We start from the raw sequence: 24,171 nt of genomic DNA on the forward strand, positions 1-24,171 counted from the left end.
ACATGTTTGAGAGATCCAGAGTCTGCAATGAATTCACAGGATCGAGCAAAAGTATGCTAAATTTAAATGTAAGTACTTGTTTGTTGTCAGAATAAATTTTCTCACTGCAAGAGGGCCAGTTGACAGCAAAAGTTGTCAATTTTGATACAGATTGGATTGCCATGCAGTACCATATTCTTCTACAGTTCGTTACAGTAAGGTTGGAAAATTGTAAAAGGAAGGTGACTTAGCAAAGGCTTTGATGATGTCAACATCATAAGAAGGCCAACATTTCGCTTTGATGTCTTGGAATAGCCAATCATCAAACATGACCTGTAACAAATTTCGAGTCGAGTTGTTTGATCTGCGTTCATTAGATGCCTGAAATTCTTAGTTTTATGTTTCATGCTTGGCCTTTCAGACTCTGTCTCTCATTTTGTTTTACATACTTTTTTTTTCTAAGTAATACTAAACTATTATATTACAGCAAGAGCAGAGTTACATTGTGAAAATTACAACAGGGCTGCGGCCCTGTAAAATTTGTCCGCGGACAGACAGTAGACACTTGACACATAGGACACATTGACACATGGACACATGGATAAAGACTTAGAGCCACATTCATGCAGCTGACACATGGACATATACACTTGCAGAACAGCGACATGGAACAGAGATAACATAAAACCGACACCATTACATAGAGACAGAGTGACAGACTCATATATAACCGCATAGGAAGCTGACTGAGAAAAATTCTTGCTGTAGAACCTGGAGTGCGAGCTGGGCATGTCAATCTTCGTCAGTGGTCTGCGGCTCATCTTCTGCCTTGCAGCGTGGAGGCTGAAGGATAGCTTTGCCAAGGTTGCGCGCTCCACGGTCGCTTGGGCCAGCGCCTGAGTCACCAACAGGCTCTCTCAGGCTTGCTCCCGGGTCATGTAAGGGCCTCATCATCTCAACAGCAGGGAATTCCATATCCACCATGGGAACAATCCCAGGAACACGCGGAGGGTTGGCCCGAGGGATGTCATCCTCATCTTCCCAGGGATTGCTACAATGCTCAACAGAGACAGTCACAAAGAAAGTGGAATTAGCTAAGGTGCAGGGGAGGCGGTAACGCACCATTGGGTGTTCCGTGTGCCCACAATCCATGCGCACAGGCTGTTCCCCCATTCTGCCTCTGCCCGGGGGCCTTCCCCTCGGCCTTCTGCGTTCAGAGGATTCCTCAATTGAGGAGGAAGTCGAGGGGGCTCTGCCACTATACCCACCCCTGCCGCCGCTGCCTCTTCCCCTATTACGCTGCATGCTGGTCTTATGAGCAGAGCGCTTAATTCCACTGTGAAACAGCGGAATCGGCCTAGAAATGCTGCCAGACCAAGTTTGAGTTTCCCAATTGCCGAGAGCAGTGGCAACAGAGCCTTGACCCTCTTTCTTAATGTTTGATTGAGGGCTGAGACTCTGAGCCTCCACACTTTCTAACAAAGCCAGAACAGGACTGAACAATGGACGCGGATACGAGCTGAAGCTCCGAGTGCCCTCACCTGCTAACGAAACCAGAGCAGGAGCTAACGAAAGGCGCATACAGAGAGGCGTTACCAAATTCTCAGAGGCGCAATTGGCTTGCTTGTGAGCTTGCCAATTGCCCCACTCCTCCGCAGCATCACACTCACATTCACAATCAACTTTCAGAACCTCCGTCACCTCCGGCGAGAACGAACCAGTTGCAGCGAGAAATGGCGTAAGAATGGCCTGGAGAAGGTTGTTATGAAGCGCCATGATGCGCTTCTCAAGAATCGCCTTGATGGTCGACAGGACTTCTCTGTCAACCGTCTTAATTCCCCTCCTTAAATGCTGAAGGGTAGTAGAGTGTATGCGTGTCCTTCTGTCATGCTTGGCTCGTCCGGGCGGACACATGCCCTTTGGACGAGCCTTGTGTGTCACGTGGCTAGCGATCACCCGCATCCGGGGATTTTGTTTTACATACTTAAGTCCTCAAATATAGTGGTTTTATATTCCATTTTGGCAAACCCACCATTCAAAACAATATGTATTTCTCTGGCCCTCAAAGCAAGCTTTTAGCACTTATCTCATTTTGTTTTACATACTTAAGTCCTCAAATATAGTGGTTTTAGATTCCATTTTGGCAAACCCACCATTCAAAACAATATGTATTTCTCTGGCCCTCAAAGCAAGCTTTTAGCACTTATTAATCTATGCTCTATCCAAGATACAATTCAAACTTTCATTTTCAAGCATTTTAAGAGGCAAAACAGTGCAAATATTTTAAATGTTCTATTTACTTGTCTGAATTTCTACAAATAAAATATATATCTTACATCCCCACCCCACCTTTAAGGGGTTTAAAAAGAAGAAAGAGCGCTCTCAAAAAAATTAGAAACCTTTAATATAAGGTGAATTTTTAAAAATTTACATCAAGAATTTGATTCTAGAAATTTCTGCAATCCCTACACATCCTTCCTTTAAACGGCATTTTACAATTTGGCTTTCCAAAAATGGAAATAGTCTCAACCAAAATTTTCATTTATATGTTAATCTGTGTCTCCAGATAACAACTCCTAATGATCGCCAATTCACACAGAATATTGGTCACACACCAATTGCCCCCACATAACACTGCTTATGCATCACTCATTCGCAATAGGTTAACAGGTTTCTTTGATATCCAATTCTAACAATAGTTTTAGACCATCTTTGTGTTTTGCTTCCTCACATAATCTGTGTCTCCAGATATTTTTCCTTCTACACTCCCATACACTCGTTTTCCTTCTACTCACACCAATCATCTTCAACTTTGATTTCAAACCAAGAAAGGGGTTCAAGGTTTCTACAATTTCAAATTCAATTAAAATGATTTCAGTTGCTTGGAATTTTATCTGGAGTAATCTTTGCTGCCCCAAAACTGTTTATACCCTTTTCCATAAGTAGGATACATACGCAGTGACATTTTTCACTCAAACCCTGAAAAAGAACAAGCCTTCAGGGAATTTCGTCTGGATCTTTTATCATTAATGTAAACAAAGAAACATAATCTATAAATTCCCACTATTTTCTTGAAAAAGGAATCAGAAGAATTTACATTTTAAATGGAAAATATGAATACTTTCAAAATTGTGATGAGTTTCTTCTTCTGTATCTATCACATAAGTAGTTTTAGTGCCACCCCATGTTGGCCACTCTTCGCTGCTACATCTGTAACCTGGACACTTTGCCTACTTCAATCGCCCTCATTAACTTTGCCAGTGTAGCACAGTTCAGATCTCTCTTGCTACAGGATCTAGGCATCAATTCTGCACTCAATGGCTCCACAATTATAGCCCCAAGCATAATTTGTCAGGGATTACCCTAGATTTGTCACGGTAACAATCTAGAAAGCAAATACTTAAAACTAATTGATTGAATATATCTCAGTCCCAGATGAAACATATAAAATTAACATTAATGATAAAACTTAACAACATTTGAATCCTGCAAATACAGGCAGGGATTGCCTATAGTTACAGCCAAGAATAATGCCTTGTTCAGGATGATATACAATAGAAAAATTAATGGAATGAAACGGTTTCATTATGTCTCAAGGATCAAATATGTAGAAATTTTGCATTATGTAATGAAACGACAGCATTTCATCTCAATGATCAAAAATCTCTTAATCAAAATAATGGTTTCCATTAAATGAATGTCATTACAAATTGCAGGAAGAATAGTTAGGAGCTCTTTAATGAAGAGCAGATCCCCATAATAATCACATGGTCCAGAGAGATATCCCGCAGGTATGTACAAGTAGTTGAGAGTATAAATGAACAGAACATATGTACAGGTAGTCTAATAATCAGGACCCATGACCAAATCAAATGACTCACTAAAACAGAGACAACTCAGAAAGCTGTTGCTTCATCTGGATCAGTAAGTCCTTTGTGTTATGGAAACCAACGGAAGATAAATAAAATCAACTATACAGTTGGAAGAACATATTGTATTTCCAGGAGATGAATGAAGAAGCTTTATGGGCTTTCTAAAACAGTTGTTTTTCTGCCAATAGCAGGAACTTTATAGATAGCCCATAACAGTCAACATGGGATCAGTAATGGAGAGGCCATAACTGTTTGTAAGGCCGGACAATAGACACCTACACAGTCTATGATAAAATTTCATCAGGCATAAATGTTAATATGAGAGGAATAATAAAGGGTTCCAGCTCCTTCCCATCCCATCCATTCTTCTCACTTGTCCCAATAATCATTATTGATTCCCATCATGCCCTCCACAGAGTAATCAGCAGAATAGATTTGTTGCTTTGCCTTTGCTAAACTGGACATTAACATCTGCTCATTATCACAAAAGTAACAACAATCAGAAAACCGTGGGCCTGCATAAGAGTCCCATATTACAGAATGAAAATGCATATAGATAAAGATTACTCTTAGGCAGGCAATTTACCTCATAAGCCTGATTGATCTTGTGAAATTGAACCCCACGGACATCTCCTTTGCAAACATCCGGATGATACTGTAACAAGATTATATCAACATATGAGTGAAATATTAATGTTTTCTGACATTATATATGACCAGGGATATTGCCAGACAAATTTTCTTAAAAATTCTCAAGAATGTGTGAAGTCTGACATTTTTAATTTCTATTTCAAACCTGTATCTCTTTTGCTATTTGCTTCAGAAATGGAAGATTTATTGAAAATATCTGATCTTGAAAGTAAGAGACATAGCTTCAAATGGATACTTGCATACCTGCAACGCAAGGCGACGTTAGGCTCTCTTCACATCTTTTTCAGAAGCCCCAGGGCTCAATCTCAGCGTCTCATACTGCTCTTTCATCCCAGGAAAAGAAACAGAGGCCATCACAGTTACATTCCTCCTGCCTCCCATTTGTAATAGAATACAGATTAATAGCAGTGTGCAACCCATTGTGAGTGTCTGGAGCATCTTCTAAAGCTGAACATGCAAATGATATAAAAGTGAAGTATGTGAATGTGATGAAAGGATAAAATGCTGACATGTTTTTGTTGTTTAATGTAGAAGGAATCTTGCCATTTGGGCTCTAGAGCCCAACCTGCTCTCTCTTATTGCAAAACACAAAGCATTTAACCAACGAAAAACACAGAGCAGTGGACCATGTACTCGATTATTCTTTGCTCATACCACAGAGAACTGTTCTATCAAGTACGTGAACCCCTGTTGTGGGGTATATTGCTTTCAATTGGAAAACAACTCATCTCAACTACCTGCTTAACCATTCAGAGAACAGAAAATGCACCGTGTTGTGGATGCCTTAAATTTAGTAGACCTTGGCCATACTATCTTATGAAGTATGGCTGTGCTGGCTATCAGATTATTTTAGGATTGTGATTTTGGACACCAAGGTTTAGATTATTTCTTTATTATGGTGGCTGTAATGAATGATTTTATATTCCATTCATTCTTACTGCATTTGGATAAATGCCCTTATTACTTTTTCAATAGGTTGTTGTAAACATCGACCTATCTAAAGTGAGAAACGTTTTTCTTTATAAAAAATGTTGTTGGTTGATTCATAAAACCCAAAACAAAGAGCAGTGGACCACGTAATTGAATACTTTTTGTTCATACAACAGAGAACAGTTCTATTAAGATATAACTAAACATGCCAGATATAACTAAACATATATACAATGAAAGTATTCGTTGGCTTCTAAACATATGTACAATGAAATCATTCTATTATGTAGAGATGTAATTGAGAATGAGCCGCTAATCATATATGCATGATAGGCCATGGCATCGGCAACACCAGTTAGTGTTTATTGTGGTGCCATATTGTGCGAGCTGTTCCTGCAATTGATGGCGCATCTGCCTGTGTGCATCCCTTTCATGGATGTGAATTGTTATCTTAAGTATGTTCCTTATTTTCTTTAACAATTAAATGGCTGGGCACAAACGGTAAAGTGGCATTGATTGTTGTGGCAGGATCCTTGTCTGCATATCTTGTAATGTAAGTTCTTGTTGCTCAATTTCTTCGCAACACTCGTACAACCTTCGTAGGTAGCATGTATTCATACCTGTTGCAATCCAAAAAGGAAACACTGTAAGTGACAATGAATATGTTTGACGATTTTGTTTGAATATTCGAAATAAATTAAACGATTCCAAATGAGTATAAAACCATATGAAATTAAATGTAAAAGCAAGACATCTATGTGAAACTTCGTTATGTAGTGAGTGGTGTTTACCATGTGGGTAATTCTGGAAGACAGGTTGTATGATTGGCTAAAGTGGATTATCCTGGATAGATTTTGATGCAAGGAATTATTCCTCTTGTTGTTTATGCTTAAGATATGGATTCTTGTGCATTTGTGCAATGCGGGAGAATGGGAATGCTGGATTGATGTGTATGTCTGCTAGTGACCGCACCCTTGAAATTGCAGTGAATGTTAGCCCTTGGCATTCTCTAGTGCCGATGTCCACTGTTGCTTTGTCTAATGTCATTCCTTGTGACTTGTGTATCGTTAAAGCCCATGCCATTTGAAGTGGTATCTGATGGCGTGCACCCCTTGTGATGGGAGGAATGGGTACATATGTTGGGTGTGAAATGTCCCATGGTGTTCCTCTGTATTGTCGAAAGTCAACAACCACAAAGGATGGTAATGCTGGGGGTTTTGAGTCAATTGAATAAAATATTGAGATGACCTTCCCAAGCACGCCATTGACAAGGCCTGCATGTAACCATAAGTTGCTGGTGAGCATAACTTTTTGTTCACTGCATAAGAGCACCTTTGCAGGTAGGTGCTCATCTTCTGTTGTAGTAGGAGTTTTCTGCCTTTGTTGTTCCACAGAGCAAAGTGCTACTGGGATGTTCAATTGTTTGAACATTTTTTATTATGCAAGACAACTGCGTTGTTTGTTGCGAATAGGTGCATGGACTCGTCGAATGTGCATTTCTCTTCATGTGTACGAGATGAACTTGTTCTTGACATTAGATGTTGCCAATCTTCAAGTGTAGATATTCCATTCCTAAGATTTGCAAGTATTTGCCGGAAAGCAACCTGGGACGAGCTAGCTCCTTATTGACGGAAAACGGTTGAAAGTGTTATGAATATGTCGAAGCTGCGCCAAAGTGTAGTGCCACGCGATGTCCCATCATATAAAGGAATGTCTTTTACAGGTGGTAGTTGGCCTAAATCTCTGACAAGGATAATTGAGCGATTACCAAATGGTGTATTCCGATGAAGGGGGAATGCCTCTCTTAGACGATCGTCAATGCGAGAAAGCATTTTTGGACCGATGAAGCTCATTTCATCAATGAGGATGTATTCTACATGACGAAGTTTCTCTTGTAGGTGTAGGAGCGGTTGGCCTTCGAGAGGATGCATTGTATGGATAGGGATATGAAGGGCAGAGTGAATTGTGAGGGCATTTATGTTGAAAGCTGCAACGCCGGTTGGTGCAAGTAACAATAAAGGGTTTTTGTTAGCTGGCGAGTTTTCCACAAATGCTTGGTGCAGGCATTTAATCAAATGGGATTTTCCTGTGCCAGCTGTTCCTTGTACGATGATCTTCCGTGGGGATTTTGGTGAAGGGGTTTTGAAGTGTGTAAAAATAGCGGTGAAAGCTATGCTTTGGCTAGGGGATAATGTATGATCATGGGGAAGGTTGGAAAATGAATGATGTTGGTTTTGAATGGGTGAGCGGTTGAATTCAATGAAATTGATAGCAGTTTCTTGCAAGGGGGGAGGGACAGTATTTTGTGACCAATTGTGGTTGACATCAAAGTCGCGGTAGCCAATCATGTCGAGGTCATCAATTGCAATATTGTAACCTGGGTGTAGTTGAGAGAGGATTTGCCATTCATTCATCTGCATGGAATCAGGGGGGGTGTGTGGGGTAGGTTGATCTTCAGTAGGTGGGCTTTGTGGGTTTTCTGGTTCGCGATGGACATGCCATGGTGTATATGCACCTTTTTTTTGTTCCCAGTGTGCAATAATTTCTGCATCAGTTGAACTGATATCATCTGGGAGTGTTCGAAAGGGGAAATACAAGAGTAATTCACTCCAACAGAAGGTGGCATAAGAAGGATTAGTAGAGGAAGGAATGACATTGTAATGGGGCAAGACATGTACAATCATTGGGGGGAATATGTGTTTCCAGTGGTTTCTTCTCCGCTGGGCAGAATATGACCACGAGCGAGCAGCTTCAAGGAGGGGCAGTGGTTCTATTGAGGCAGGTTTGTTTATATATGCAACGATAAAGTTTGGTGTCGAACCAGGATTTTCAGTGTCTTGCGAAACACGTTTGAAAACAACCCTGTTGACATTCAAAGAACGGAATGTACGGCTGCAAAGAGAGAGAGGTAGATTTTGTAACATATGGCATATCTCTTGTGCACCAATGTCTCTATCTGCAATGGTTTCTGTAAGGAGTTTTCGGATGACACCACTAGTAGGTGCTTCTGGAAGGGCACTCTGTGATTGTCGCGATAGCATTTGACGGTAGCTCTCAGATCTTGTCTCCGCTTTTGTTGCATACTTTGAAATATATTTCAATACAGCATGGCGAGAAAGGACTGGTTGGCAATCAACATTTGCTCTCCAAATAGAGAGTAGATCGGCGTTGTGAATATTCAATCTTTCATCATTGCGAGCAGGGACATAGGTTTTATGACCCTTATCATCAATGAAAAGTGAAGAAGTGGACTTCAATTCCCACGGTAATCCATATCCGTAGCTAAGCACATTGTCTTTCTTACGAAGACAAGAAGATTCATGACACTTTGTATGACGTTGAACGCAGTTGACAAGCTCTGTGTAGTCTTCAAATTGATTAGACGCGAATATTGCTGTTGTGTCAAGGAGACACGGGTTATGAATTGTTGACTGGTGAAGCGGAATAGTTCGGTGTTCTGCCTGACGTGGATTCCAAGCAGTTACATAGTGGTCGAAATATTTATGTGCATTAGCAACTTCTAATGCATTGTCCCAATCAAGTGTGTCCATGTCTGGTGCATTTTGTAGCCAGAGGAAGACATGAATGTGTGCGGATCCTCTGTGTTGCCATTCGTATCTGAATATAACATGAAGGGTACATTTAGTTAATACATGTATATGCAATGTATAAAATTAATGTAAAGGGATATGTATATTAAATAATACCTGCACCAGTAGTCGGTTGCATGGAGGCCTTTTTGAAGGATTTCTTCAAGGACAATTGTAAATCTACAATGCATATATTGGGCTGTTAGATGTGGGTTTTTAATTATGTTTTGGATTTTCCATTGGAAGGGGTTGACTGAAGTGGAAGGAACACTGATGGGCATGATTGTGTGCAAGTCATGCCATTTAGTATCAGTTGCACTGAGAGTGAAGAAGAATGTTGGGCTTCCTATTTGCGTGATCATGTCAGTTAGCTCAGATCGGCGTTTGTTCCAGAAAGACCGTGTTCCTCGTAGTGCTGACCCAAACCTCATTATTTGCTCTGGCAATCTTGAATCCGGAGAGTCATGAAGACACTGGCGTAGGTCTGATACCGTTGTTGGCAAGTTGTTCTCAATGTACTTCTTCACGAAAACACTGGCTGTTGCTTGGCTACAATGGCGCATTAGAATGTTATAAAGATAGTAGCGGAATCTTGGGTGTTGGCCAAAGCGGTTATCATGGTAGTGCAGCAAGTGCAAAGCATATTCATGCATTTCAACTTTTGTAAGTCTTGGTTACATGATCATTGCGATGCCTGTAGGGAAGAGTGTGGGGAATGGCATGGCAAGGAGGCTGATGGTGTTGTATTCATTTATAGCAGTTGGAGATATTGGAGGCCAATCGATAGAGCTTGTTGAACTTGAATGGGTCGAGTGAAAATAGTTACAAATGTGGTCACGTTCAGTACATGAATTTGGGAGGACTGGAACGAAAGAAGAGGTTTGGATTTCTAATGGAGGTAGCATGACATCAGGATTATAAGTGGAATCAGTAGTGGTTTGATGGGGTTCAAAAGAGGAGGTGGTTACACTGTGGAGAAGAGAAGAAATGTCTGTAGGGAGATCTGGCGGCGTAGAAATTGCAGATGAATTCAATTGAACATCACGGTAGTAAGGGTCATATTTTATTTTGTATTCAAGAGCTGCAATGAAGCGTGATTTGCAAACGTACAATTCGTAGGCCTTTTCAGATGGATTTTGCCTTTTCACAATGAGGATGTCTAAGTCACAGAGCAGCCGGGGTAAGTATTTGGCAATACTGGTGATATCTTGAGGGAAGCTAATTGTATGGCCACTATATTTATATTGACCACCATGGGAATGAGTGACTTGTAGAATGGGGTTGACATGTGCGATGAGCATTTCTTCAACTTGTGTTAATTGGTGAAGGACACAGGGTTGTTCTCTAGGGTCCATGTTGTTTAGTTCAGAAAAATGATTGGTAGATTTAGATGATGCACAACGAGAACAAGAGAGTCTACCGTGGAAGAGCTTTTTTTTCATTCCTGGGTATGCTTCCTTGCATGTTGTGCAAACATGCAAGGTAGAAAGTCCATCAATCCTTTCTCGAAAGCGACGGTGTTCTTCGTTAAGAGGAGGGTTATATTGGATATGATGAACGTGTGGTGGGTTGGTTTGTATAGGTGGGAGGGCATTTGAGGTGGGAAGGGATGTAGAGGAAGTAGTAGGGTTGTTGTGGTGTTCATAAAGTAGTCGATGTTGTGCATTTATTTGATCCTTTTGTTGTGCATAAAGAATACGCCGCCGCTTGTTTTTGGCCGCAATTTGATTGTTTGGTGGCATATGTAAACAAGTACAAGTAATAGTTGTTAGTTTTCATAAACAAGTAGTGCATGTTTGGTATCTCATTTTATTGGGTGCACATCCATTGTGAAATTAAAACATTATATTTTGAACATAGATTTAATTTTTTTTGTAGTTCAACATCAGTGAAGGTAGGTAGATTAGGTAGAAGGGAAAACATGCAATTAGGAATGCTATGAAATCATATGTTATTTCAGCATCTATCATTGAGAGGAGAGAAACAAGACTAAAAATATTTCGTTCCCTTCTTGTTCAAAAACTTTTGTTTCACATGTTTGAGCGATAAATGCATAGCTTAGCAAGTAAGGGATCAATGTATAGCATGTAGACAATGAACGAGAAACATATGTAGTGACTCTTTACAAATGTTGATATTTATATTATGTAAAATGTAAATGGCAAACATAGATATGTTGGAATGACTGGAAGAGAGTATTTGCACTGAGAACTACAAGTTTCATGATAATAACATGCGTGTGTAATTTACAAAGATGAGACAGTTAGTTGTGTGGAAATGTTTGTTTATGTACAAACAGGCGTGGTAGATGAAGCCCTAAGAAGAAGTTCAAAGGCGGCGAACAATAGTTCGTTTTGAAGAGGACAGTGCTTGAATGTCGGTGAGTGCTTCCTTGCATGCAGAGGCATATTGAATTTCTTTTGAATTGATCAGTATTAGTTGCAAGCGTTGAACACCGTTGAAGTAATCTGTTTTAATGGAAAGTGTTAGCTGGAAGTGGTGCCCTGAAATCCGGCCACAAATTTCCTGTAGATCAGTTGGTTCGATAGAAAGTAGGAACAGGTCTTTTGCCGTGATGCCCATGAGCTCGTTCCCTGCATCATTGAAAACTGTGACGTTCTGTAGATCCCCGGTGTGGTCATGTAGCTCAATTTTAAGTTTATAACGATAGTCACATTCTAGGAAGTCACCGTTACATTTTGTACAATGCCAAAGATTGTTAGAATGCTCCACAACCTTCTTCATGCATTGTTTTCCATTGAAATCTAGTGGACATGCTAGAAAGTAGAAGTCATCCATATGAAGAGCAGTAATTGTTGCTCGAACTGAAACCCAGATTGCTTTATCAGAGGGTTGCATGCCAGCAATTTCATGAAGCATCTTTCGTGGCAGGGCACATCTCGAAGCAACACCATAGTTTCTACTCAAAGATGGAGAAGAAGAGTTATAGCCGGTTTCACGGAACCATGCATGTAATTGTTGAGTTTCTTCAACCTGTGGATTTATTGTGAGAGTGCTCGTTGGTATCGTCCCTATTGTGGTGCCATTAAATTCAGACACGCAACCTCCTTTGATTGCAAGAATTGGTGGGTTGTCGAAATAGTAGAATTCAGAAAGATGTTGTCCTATATAGTCACAGTGGTCTCCCCATAATGTTACATCAATGCTAAAACCCGACTTGTCCTTTAGTATGAGTGTTTTCCTTAATGTTTCACTTCCATCTTTTCGTCGAATTGTTGATGTAGGTGACGTGGAGGTAACAACACCAATGACATCCACATTTGTATTTGGAGTTGCACTTTTTACTTCAGCAATATTCTTGAAGTGAAAGCTCTGGTAGGGAAACGTTGGATCATCTGTAAGACATGGATTGATAGTGGAAGCAACAGACAAGTAAATCTCCCATTTGTTCTTGAGGTGGTTGTAGTTTGGATTTGCTTCTCTTACTGTGCCATTTGATACAATGTATAGTTGCCCAACCTGAATTAGATTGTAAAGAGATTCGGCCAGTTCAGCAAATGCAGAAAGGTGGATCTCTTCCTTATCACGGTTGATAAGGTCAAATCCGAAAACTTTTCCTGAGCCTCGCACATTGTTGTATGCCTTCAATGATGTCTTTGCAGATGCTCTACCTTGGATAGACCAATATTTTCGGTAAGGGTTGAGTGCCGTGAATGGAATTGTTGGAGTTGTTGCCGTAGTTGGTGGAGTAACTACAGAGGGCAAGGTAGCTTCAGCTGACGTAGAGCTAAATTCGGCTAAACCCGCCTGTGCATGTTGCAGCGTCGATGTGTCCTTCATCAAAGCTGCTGAGTGCTGCACAACCTGAAGCTCAAAGACTCGGATGGACCTTATGTAAACAAGTAAGAAATGAATTAATAAAGATTCCATTTTCCTTCTTTTGATGCAAAAAACGGCTAGGCGGGAAAAAGTAAAAGAGGGTGATTTAAAATGGTGGGCCTTACGAAGAGTTTTGCAGCACTGTGCAAGCTGCTTTTTTGAGCAGAATTATTGAGCCAATTTGGATGTCTCCAGAGACAACGTGTGGGCCATATGCGGATGGTAGCAAAGTCTTATGTTGATGTGTTCCATCAGATAGAGTAATGTGGAAGTGCGAGGATGTTGTTTTCAATGAGGTAATGGAACCTACATCGATTATTTGAAGTAGTGGTTGAATCTCGGTGCAACCATTCAGTAATAGAGGAATGGCATTCGGTGTCAAGGTTGTCTCCATAATAGAACAAGAGGTTTCTTTTTCCCGTGATAGGAGTACCTGCAATTCATCAATTTCACCACAATACAGAATTCTAGTCAAAGAAGATGTGACATGAATGCGGAATCTAATCTAAGAAGGCTAACTGTTGATGGTGAAACAATAATAAGGGCACAACCTACACGGGGAGGAGAATAACCTCTCATATTAACCACCCAAGGTAATCCACGTTAACAAAATGCTTGTTATTTGATTCAGGGACAAGCTACATATTGTTGGAATTTAGAAGCACCTCAAGCGGCTCAAAAATGCTTATAGTCTTACAGTACCGGCAAAACATCAATGAAATAGGAACATTTCTCAGCCAATCCTAATACTGATCCTACACATTAAGAGATGTGGTTCAATCGAGGCATTTGCCATGTATTTCACTCACTTAATTTACCCTTTGCAGACCCTTCTAAAAGGCTGACTGGACTCCATATGGCTTTGTAATAATAAGTATCCTGTGAACAATGCACAATTTTTTTTCTTTAATATGCTATATTCGGGTGTACTCACTGTGCTTGTGCATTTCTGCACATTTTAGGGATGTTGAATAGCAGGCATTGCATATAGTGAACACGCTATTCAAACACCATGTATAGCTATTGAATGTGAAAGTTCACACATTCCTTCAGTCCAGGCATATAGAAGAACTATCTGGGGCCAAGCTCATGTTTGTAATAAGAGCTATCTGGCTCCTCCCTCTTGTCAGAAACATGACCCTGAAAACAGCGGCCAGACCATAACAACAATCAGATTCCATCAGTCACATAACAGTGGCCCGATTGCGGACTATCATGGGCAGTTTCTATTTATTTGCAGCCTGACCAACCCACCTAAATGCAGCGATCTGGAAAAGAGGAGTAATTCAATTCCCATTTTCTTTTTGTACAAAGTTAAAAAGAGGGAAATGGAGTATGATGTGAAAGGGGAAAGAATGTGGGCAGTTTCAATATAATTTTAGCCTTACTAACCCATGTAATTTCATGACCTGAAAGGAAGGGCTTTGAATGACCTCACCTCCTACCTATCCTTAGGTGTGCACAATCAAAATTTGCTCTAAAATTGTGTGCTCACACCATGTTTTGTCTACTGGTATTGTTAGTATGTCAGTTTCTTATGCACCACACATGCAGAATTCAGAGTAGAATGACATATGTTGAAGAGAAATAGGGAGGAGCCTCAGCCCAATAAATAGATAGATCATGAGAACTTGCCCCTACTACAGACTGTGTTCTCCTTGGAAACCAGCAGATGTTCATGTGGGAGACGTGTTCACCACAGAGGAATTTAGGGGTGAGTGCTTAACAATAGGGCTGACACAGCAGGTGTTACAGTCCCTTCCTTCCAAATTTCATAGGTAAACTCTGTATGTTGACACTTTACCATATTCACTTTAGGGAGGCTAGCATCATATACCTATTTTGAATGCAATCATGAACTCCATAGGTAGCAGTGATACGCCAATGGTGTTGCCCATGGCTTACCCAACAAGGGATAATATTGGCATTTGCATGGGATCAGTTGACCTAGCAATAAACTTAGGTATAATTCGGTAGCAATGATGAGTTAACCATTAATTATGTACATGCCAGTAATGCAGTGGAGTTGATCCTAGCTAGGGAACCATCATCATTATACCTGTTCTAGCTGTATGTGCATGTATGTATAAAGCTGCTTGGGTGAAGCTACATATTTGTTTCTTGAAAGAAGAGAAGAGTACTTGATGCAAAATTGTCTACTCGATAATTCTCATTAAAAGTGCCATGAAACTAAACATTAACAAATTAATAGCTAATACGCTCATGATAGACCAACGAAGATGTGTGGCAATTAAATTTTTAAGCACCAGAAAGTCCCTTGGCAAATTACATGTGCATAGCTTCCTCCCTATCACGACTTGTGCCTCTCCTAATAAGAATCAATTATAACAAAATATGATACAAAAAGCGAAACAAGAGATTGGTATAAATTATGGTAAGAAATAACTTCCTTACAATGATAAGAAAGAGTAGGTGAGATATAAGATATACATGAAGCGAAATAGTAAGATATAAATTCCTTATAATGATAGAAAAAAAATGCACATCATTGGAACAATGGAACATCAGAGAGAAGAAAGAGCAGAAGACTGTTCTATGATTTAGCAATGGGCAATGACAATTTTTATCACTACTAATAAAAAACAATAAACAGACGCGACAAAAATCCCTCACAAGGAGAAGAAAGAGTACATTATGTAATGTGCATAACTTCCTCTTAGCCTCTACATGTATGCATACATGTTTCCTCATTTTAACATTTATAAACTGAAATTTACCAATAAAGTAAACCATGGAATATTTTCCAGCTAGCTAGTTATCAAAAGGAGTCAGATCCAATTCTACCCTGTATTTTCTCCATAGAAGTGGAGTTCTGGATATCTCATCTCTATTTGAGGACAGTTTTCAACTATGGGTTGTAACGTGGTTTTTTAAACTTTATTCTACCTGGTTGATTGTTACAGGTACCCAAAGTCATGTATGAAGACCTTGGAGGACAGCCTGGCATGCAAATACCACCATCGAACACAACACCAAATCCATTCAATAATGCATTTTATGGGGCTGCTTCAGGATTTATTCGAGATGGATCAGGTGCATATGGGGAAAGAATTTTTGGAAGTGGCACAGAAAATGTGCAAAGCATTGTATGAGTTGCACTTTTATCTTGGTTGAATCACTTTGAAATTTCTAATAGCTCTCCATTTAAAATGAGAGATGAGTCAATTGATTCCATGGATAGGGGTTTACAGCAAGAATAGTTTCCTTTTTTAATTTCTTCTGATTGACAAAGTTTCTCTTAATAAGCTGAGGTGATGATTTTTATGAGCAGGTCAGCAAATATTTTTCTGATCCACAATATTATTTTCAAGTGAACAACCAATATGTGAAAAACAAGCTGAAAGTAATCCTGTTTCCCTTTTTGCACATGGTAAGTCACAAAGTATCTTACTCCACTGAAAATTCATCTCCCCATAGTGGTAGTATTTTCATTTTGCTTGAGAATGTTTGTAATCATACATAAGTTTAATTTTTTTTGTATGTTTTCACTGTGTTTTTTTAGGGTCATTGGACAAGGATAGCTGAGCAGATTCCAGGCGGTCTCACACACAAGCCACCTATCTATGATATAAATGCTCCAGACTTATATATTCCCTTTATGGCATTTGGAACTTATTTAGTCCTCTGTGGCTTCACAATAGGTCTGCTTGGGAAGTAAGTATTCTTCCCTGGCTGCATAATTCTTAGACATCAAAGTAACTTGTGATTTTTTGTCTTATCCTGCGCTAATTGTTTCATCCAGCGCCTGGTATAATATGCATCAAACTGGTCTTTTTCAGCGTTCTCCTAATATGTAATGCAAAGAATCAGAAATGACATTAAATTTTTATTTTCTTCTCTTCATTATTCTTCTCTTTCTATCTGCATTGTACATATTTGCCCCATACGTCATCCAGTCCATTTTCAGTGTCATAATTGACTCCTCTTCAAGCATTTGCTTTCAAATCTCATTATTTTGAGCTGGCATTGTCTCCACAAGCAAATTATTGGTCTCCTAGAAATGGAAACATGATAAGTTGTGCTCCTTGGATGATTAAGGTCTTCTCTGAACTTGAGGGTAGTTTATTGTGTTAAAACTTAAATTTCCTTGACCCCATTAATTTGGGAATTTACTACCTAGTAGATTATTACGGATCTACTGAATAAAAAGCACGACTGAGATCTTAACAAAACTTAAACAACGGAAGCAAACAAACAACCAATCTCAATCACACGTTTACACAGATTTTCTGCCCATCAAACAGTTCTTCATTAAAATAACTTCAGAACCTACATGGGCTCCCTTCCTGGGCATCTATTAAAGAGGACTGAGAGAGCTTCAAAATTAAAGAGGACTGAGACAGACGATGACCTGATCTGGAAGAAATGATGTCCTGCAGATGTTCTCTTCCGGTTCGATTTCCAGCTCCGTTACCCGCTCGTGAACAGTGCTATACTCTGTGAGATTGATCCAAGACGGCCAGTAGTTTGATCCAAGAAGGCTCCCGCTCATGGAAGCACGGAAACCGCAGAACAGTTGATCGTGCATCAGAACAGCTGTGCACCGCAAAACAGGGACCGCAACAGAATGCGCCATTACTACCCTACTCTGGAGTGCCGGGCTTTGTGTGACGGTTACCTACATTCTCGCTCAGGTCCCCACTGTCAACCTGGTTTGCTTTTACTTAGGCACCGCTTGCTAGATTTATGGCGGGCGAAAGATAAGGGTGGCTGCTGGCAAAAAACATAACTGAGCACGACAGCGATTCATTACAAGTCGCAAACGTGAAGAAGTTCACCGCAACAAGAGGGCTCGGCATGAATGGGGCCAGCGGTGGGTCTCTCGACGGAACGGAACGGGATGTGATGGGAAAGGGTTTATGAGGAAAAAACTTGTACGTTGAGGATGTTGTTTCCTTATCGTCCGCAGCTTAACGCCAATCGCCAGTAGTGCAGATGACAGGTGGTAGAGACACGACAGCGATGGCATAACTATCCACGTGTCAGCACGGGAGACAAAGGGACGACGAAAGTCTGTTCCAAAGGAAAGCCTATCGACCTAAATATAAATAACTTTTATATATAAATGTTTTCTTGAGAAGCTTTTAAATATAAATAACTGTTATATATAAATGTTTTCTTCAGAAGCTTTTACTTAATCCATTTGAATAATATATACTTTCACTAACAATAACAAATTATTAATATAAACCTATAACGTATATCAACTATACTATATTAATGTATTAATTAGTATATTAATAAAATTAGCCTAAAGAATATATAAAATATACAAATAACAAAACTCAAACTTCTCCTTCCCTAATAACCAATTTTAGAAAACATCTATTTAAAAAAAACTCGCATACTTGTCATTTTCTAAGAAAATTTAGACAAAATCTATCGAAAGAAAAACTCACATTGTTCAAGCGGAATCTGAACAATTTAACTATTTACGGTGATGGTCGAAAATGGACATTGCCCATTGCCCAAATGTCATTAAAGTTCAATGTAGAAAATTAACATCGGCTAAATGTCATAAACGGATTTTTAATTTATCTTTGAATTTGACATCAATAGAACAATACATAAATTCATATAATATGCTAGTCGCGATGATGCCTAGCATTATTTTGGTTACTTTTCATTGTGCTACTTTAACTTTGGATAATCTTCTCATGTTACTTTGATTCATGAGATTTGAATTAATTATATATATATATTTATTTATTATTATATAGGTTGAGAAAATAAATAAATTTAATAAATTAAAAGAAAAAATCTAAATGTTTTGTATTATATATATGAAAAGTTTAGAAATTTTATTTCTTCATAAAATATTTTAAACCATATATGAAGCTAGCTTTTATTGTTTTTTATTTGTAAAATTTATTATTTTAGGTATAAAAATGGATATATATTTATTTATGGAATCAGTTATAATTAGTAAAGTAATAGGATTAATTTTTAATAAAAAGTAATCACAAATTATTCACAATTTGATGGTTTGTTATAATAGATTTGTTGAAAATTTATATCGTGAGGGTTTTTTAGATTTATAAATTTATTGAGTTATTGATTTATGTTTATAAATGAAAAATATAAAATGTAGAAAATAGAGAACAAATAGAACAATCACTCGGTAATAAAATATAAAATCTAGGAAGTTTTTTTGGGGAAAAACTGTGCTCGAAGTTGAGGTTGTTCCGCCCTCTCCTTCTCTAAATAGATATGGTGCAAATAAAAAGGAGTGAGACCTATGGTTCATCGGTTTCTATAAAACACAAAGCCTATATGGTCTGCCATTTCTCTATTGACTCTGAGTGAATCCTCTCTACTATGGAGCAAAATACACTAGAATAGAATTGAACCCCTTTTCCTCTTAGTGGGCTAATTACAACATAATTTGATAGCCAACTAGGGGTTACATTTGATTTACACGACCCTCAATATGAGTTCCCTTTTCCGTGAGTAATAGGGTTGATGTAGCATCCTCTCAAATCAGAGTGGATGAAAAGGAAGGTCAACTTTTAGGTGGCATAAGTTTTGCATATGGACTTTGCTTGAGGTATTTATTGCGTCGTTGGAAATGTATTTGAGTGTATAAAAATGCTAACGAGTCTTTCATATACCAGATTTTTCTTTTTTACCCCAAAAACTTCATTAAATGCCTCAAAATACCTCGTGAAGGTTTTAAACACCCAATTTGCCAAATTAGGACCTACTAATAAAAATGGTCACATTAGATAATTCCTCCAACTTTTCCACTCTGAAAGCATCGAGGTGGATGAAAAATAATATAATGATCCAATTAAGATCATGCCTCCTCATTTGGGGAGGATTTTGGTCCCCAAAATCTTTTACTAAACGAGATGAAGAAAGTTTTCCTTTACCAACTCCCTGGGGTACCATTTATCCTTGCTTGGAAGTTTCCCTTTGCTAATTTTAGGTATGTTCTATGCTTAGAGCAATTTGTTTCAATTTTGACAGTTAGCTCAATATCTTTTCCAGATTACCAATCACATCAACATTAAAGTAAACTGCAGACAGAACATAAACATAAATCACAGAAGACAAGCCAAGACAAGAGGACATAAGATGTGGTGCTAGCAGGAACAAATCCCAATGTGGGAAAACCCTTGATCAATTCTTCTTATATATTCTTCAATAGTTCAGCACAGAGAGAGAGATAATACGTTTACAATAGAAGTCAACACTTTGACTTATCTAGATAAGAGCAGAGATCATCTCTAAGAAGATGATACATTAGATTAGTTGAAGACATGTTGCTTCAACTGATTCTCCAATGTGACTCCTTCAACTATCGTTGTGCTGCATTTCGTCATCATGTTGCACCTCACTATGCTGCACCATGCTGTACCCATCATCACTATGCTGCATCTCAGCATGTTCATTAATCATGACTATACCCATCACTGTATTGCATTATGTGCCATTGCTACACCATGTTGCCTTACTGACCTATGCTCTGGTTTCACCTTGCTTTCTTGTTGTCCTTAGCATACTTGCTCTTGCATGCTAGCTGTCCCTTACATGCTAGCTGTAACATTGCATGCTTGGTGTATTTGCTACTAAGTACCATACAATTGTCCCAATGTTAGTTAGTTGTCCCTTGCATGCTACTCTCCTTCAGAGACAGATACTCCGATAGTTCCTGGTAGTTCTGGTTGTTCTAGTAGTTCCAGCAGTTCTAGCAATTCTCGGTAGTTCCCGACAGTTCTTGGCAGTTCTGGCACTTCCAGAAGTTCCAGCACTTCCCCGCAGTTCTGGCTATTCCAACTATTCCCGGCAGTTCCAGCAATTCCTGGTAGCTCCTAGCTGTCCCGACTGTTCCCGGTTGTTCCAGCAATTCTGGCTGTTCTGACAGTTCTATCTGTTCTAGCAGTTTCGGTTGTTCCGACAGTTCTCGCTATTCCAGCTGTTCTCAGTAGTTCCCGGCAGTTCCAACAATTCCAGTTATTCCTTGAAGTTCCGGCAATTCTGGCAGTTACGGTTATTCCCCGTAGTTCCTGTAGTTTTGGCTTTTCCCTGTAGTTCTAGCAGTTCTCGGCAATTCTGGCTAGCCCTGAATGTTCTGGCTTTTCTCGGTAGTTCTGGCTTTTCCTGGCAATTCCAGCAGTTTCAAAAATTTTGGCTATTCCCGGCAGTTTCGATAGTTTCAACAATTCCTGTTGTTCCCTATAGTCCAGCTTTTCCCGGTAATTCTATCAGTTCTAGGAATTCTAGCTATTCCTGGTAGTTCCTATAGTTCCAGCAATTCTGGTTGTTCCCGGTAGTTCCAGCTTCTGCCCTCTCGATTAGGGAAACATTATCCCTTAGGATCTCTCCTTCTACTAAAACCCAAAGACAAGTAGAGAGGAAGATATCCCAAGTGTGTTGAAATGACTCGAAGGCCACCTCTATTTATACTAAAATGTTGAGCACAAGTGGGGTTTATTTGGTTGTTGGCCAACCTTGACGAATTGTTCGATAACACAAATAAATTCATATCTCCATGAATACTTATCTGAATCAGATTATCTTTAGATCAATCCTACACCTCTCGATGAGAGGGATCCAAGAAAAATATCATCTTTCATTAATAAGATAACTCACATGGAGTTTGGCCCTAGTTTCCAATTTTAACACTCCCTCTCAACTAGGGTGAACTCCATTCGCTTATCCATATGTCTGACTATACTATCTCTGCCATCAGTGCCCTACATTGCTTTGCTCTACTGAGCTCTGCTTTGCTCTGCTCTTCTTTTCTTTGCTCTATTGAACCATGAAGAAGAATGATTGATCAAGAATGTCTCATACCATTCTCTACTGACCCGAAGTTAGTTTCATCTAAAGAGAGTGTGTCACATCACTCTTACTGACCTGAAGTTAGTTTTATTGATCCTAGATCAATATCACAAGAGAGTGACTCAAACCACTCATATTGATCCCAGATTAGTTTCATTGATCCCAGATCAATAGAGGTCATCCTTGCATAAGGAGTATGGTAGATACAACGATGTGTCCATCGATAGTACTACTATGGTCCCTAACATGTTTCCCTGCTCATTGATCAAATGAGAGGTACTTCCCATGAGTCCCAGACAGCATGGATAAGATGCGTTGACAGGAGAGCTAATTATCCTGTCCACAGGAGAATGAATCATCCTACCCACAGGAGAACTAATCATCCTACCCCACAGTCGCCACAGGAGAACTAATCATCTGGCCCACAGGAGAAATAATCATTCGGTTCCACAATTGCCACGAGATAACTAATCATCCTGGCTCACAGGAGAACTTATCATCTTGTTTCACAGTTGCCACGGGAGAACTAATCATCCTATTTCACAGTTTCCACAGGAGAACTAATCATCCCAGCCCATAGGAGAACTAATCGTCCTATTTCACAGTTGCCATGGGGTATCATAGCGGAAGGTTGAACCTATCATCCTGTACATAGCACACCACCAGGGGAGGGTGAGTCACCCTGTCGTCGTATGTTGCTCCAGTAAGTACCCCAAGCCCCCCAGAGATCCCAGAGCTCAATGCATGCAACATGCAGGACCCTTATAAGAAGGTCTCTCAACGACTCCAAGTCGTTTGGGAAAGTCACATATTTGACCTTTCCTCGGGGCTTTGACAAATGTATGCAACCTGTACATCAGTCTCAATGCAATTGTTATGGCTCTGATACCACATGTTATAAATCTGATCCAAAAATATAAGATAATAGAAATAAACCAAAGAAATAACCAGATCTACATATATATAAAAATTCTTCTTTATTGATCAAAACCCTTAAGGTAGGGCAACATCATACATTCACTCCTTAAGGAAGGAGAACACTCCACAAGCCATATGCTTGCCAATACAATAATCCTTGACATCTCTCAATGGGGAGTCTCTAGCCTCTATATAGGCCTCATACATACAATACCATGGGTCATTACCATGGCTCCGTCAATACCGTCTATCTAATACCATGGGCTTATTACATTATTTCTAACTACTTGTGGTCCCTTACATGATATGGGTTAACCACCTTATTTATTACTATGGCCCATCTCATTATTACATAATTCCCTTGGGTACCTCCCTCTGCACCCCATATTATCCCCTCTAGGTATACTACATTCCATCCCCCTTAACATGTTTCGCCCCCAAAACATAAGAAGAAGACAAATAATAACATCTACTCAAAAGAGTAGTCCACTGGTACCATGCATGTGCATCTAGCCATCCTAGAGAAAGGTGAACCCTTGATCTAGCCGGTGCCTCGCTCGCTTGAGATGGAATTTGACCCTAGCGGTTCTTCTGTGTTGATGTGTAGTAGGTGGATCATTTCCCTCTCTATCTGTCATGTGGGGGTTGTTGTCCTTGTTGCTGATTCATTGCCATCTTGTTGGTTTTTTTCTTGCAGGGTGATGTAGGTGGTGATATGCTGATGTTTTAACCAATAGTGTATCTTTCTTTAATTCACCAACTAATAAAGCCTGATTGGTATCTGGTACATGTTGTGATGCCTAATGTTGTTACTTATCTTCCAATATTAATTCAACCACAGATTATTCATCTGATGTATCAGTACCTATAAAATTTTTTGCTTCAACCTCCTTAGACACTACTTGTTTTTCTAGTACCTGGTTTGATGTTTTTGTTTGGTTGCCGACCATCAAAGGCTCATCGTTTGATGTGTCAGTGTCATTAGAGCTTTGTGCTTTTGCCTCCATAGTCTCTGCTTAGGTCTTAATGGAAATATCCTGCAATGTAATTTTCTTCTTTTTATACCAGAGTTTCATGATTTTTTTCTGCACATTAATATTGATAGTACCCACAGATTCCATCCAAGGATATCCCAAAACAACATCCATGTTATCCATATCTGAAATATAAAAATCACAATGCAACACATACTTATCTATAGAAAGCTTAAAATCTTTATAAACTTGCACCTCCTCATTATTAGCCTGTGTGTGCTCCATTTGTTTTGCTGGAACTTGCAATTTTTTTTCCAAATTAACATTGATAAAATTATGCTTGCAACTAGGATTTATAGACACAACGATCTTCTCCTTCTAAATCAATCCATGAACCTGTAATAAGGAGATACCAGCAGACAATAACCCTTTAGGTTTCTTGGTTTCCTTCTTTCCTATAAAAGTAAAATCTTTGCTAGGTTGTGTTCCTATCTGTTCGAGCTTAGTAAGAGGACCCAAAAAATTAGATTTATGGTCAAAGTCATCACAAATGGATTTTGCAAACATCTTCCAGGTAATTGTCCTTGGATAGCATTTAGAATTCACCTA

General features: G+C 39.3%; 1 protein-coding gene across 1 annotated transcript; it reads left to right on the forward strand.

Annotated features, from left to right (window-relative positions):
- Positions 1 to 15,798: 15,798 nt before the first annotated feature.
- On the forward strand, positions 15,799 to 16,705 carry LOC149187551 (uncharacterized). The gene is made up of 3 exons (XM_089412841.1): positions 15,799 to 15,969; positions 16,155 to 16,253; positions 16,386 to 16,705. Exons 1-3 carry the CDS (start codon positions 15,799 to 15,801, stop codon positions 16,539 to 16,541), a joined length of 426 nt encoding a protein of 141 aa, XP_089268967.1. The 3' UTR covers positions 16,542 to 16,705.
- The last annotated feature ends 7,466 nt before the right edge of the window (positions 16,706 to 24,171 follow it).

The sequence above is a fragment of the Pinus tabuliformis genome, chromosome 3_1 (genome assembly GCF_031772625.1).
Source record: "Pinus tabuliformis cultivar Carrire ecotype Pingquan chromosome 3_1, CPIR1, whole genome shotgun sequence".
NCBI lineage: Eukaryota > Viridiplantae > Streptophyta > Pinopsida > Pinales > Pinaceae > Pinus > Pinus tabuliformis.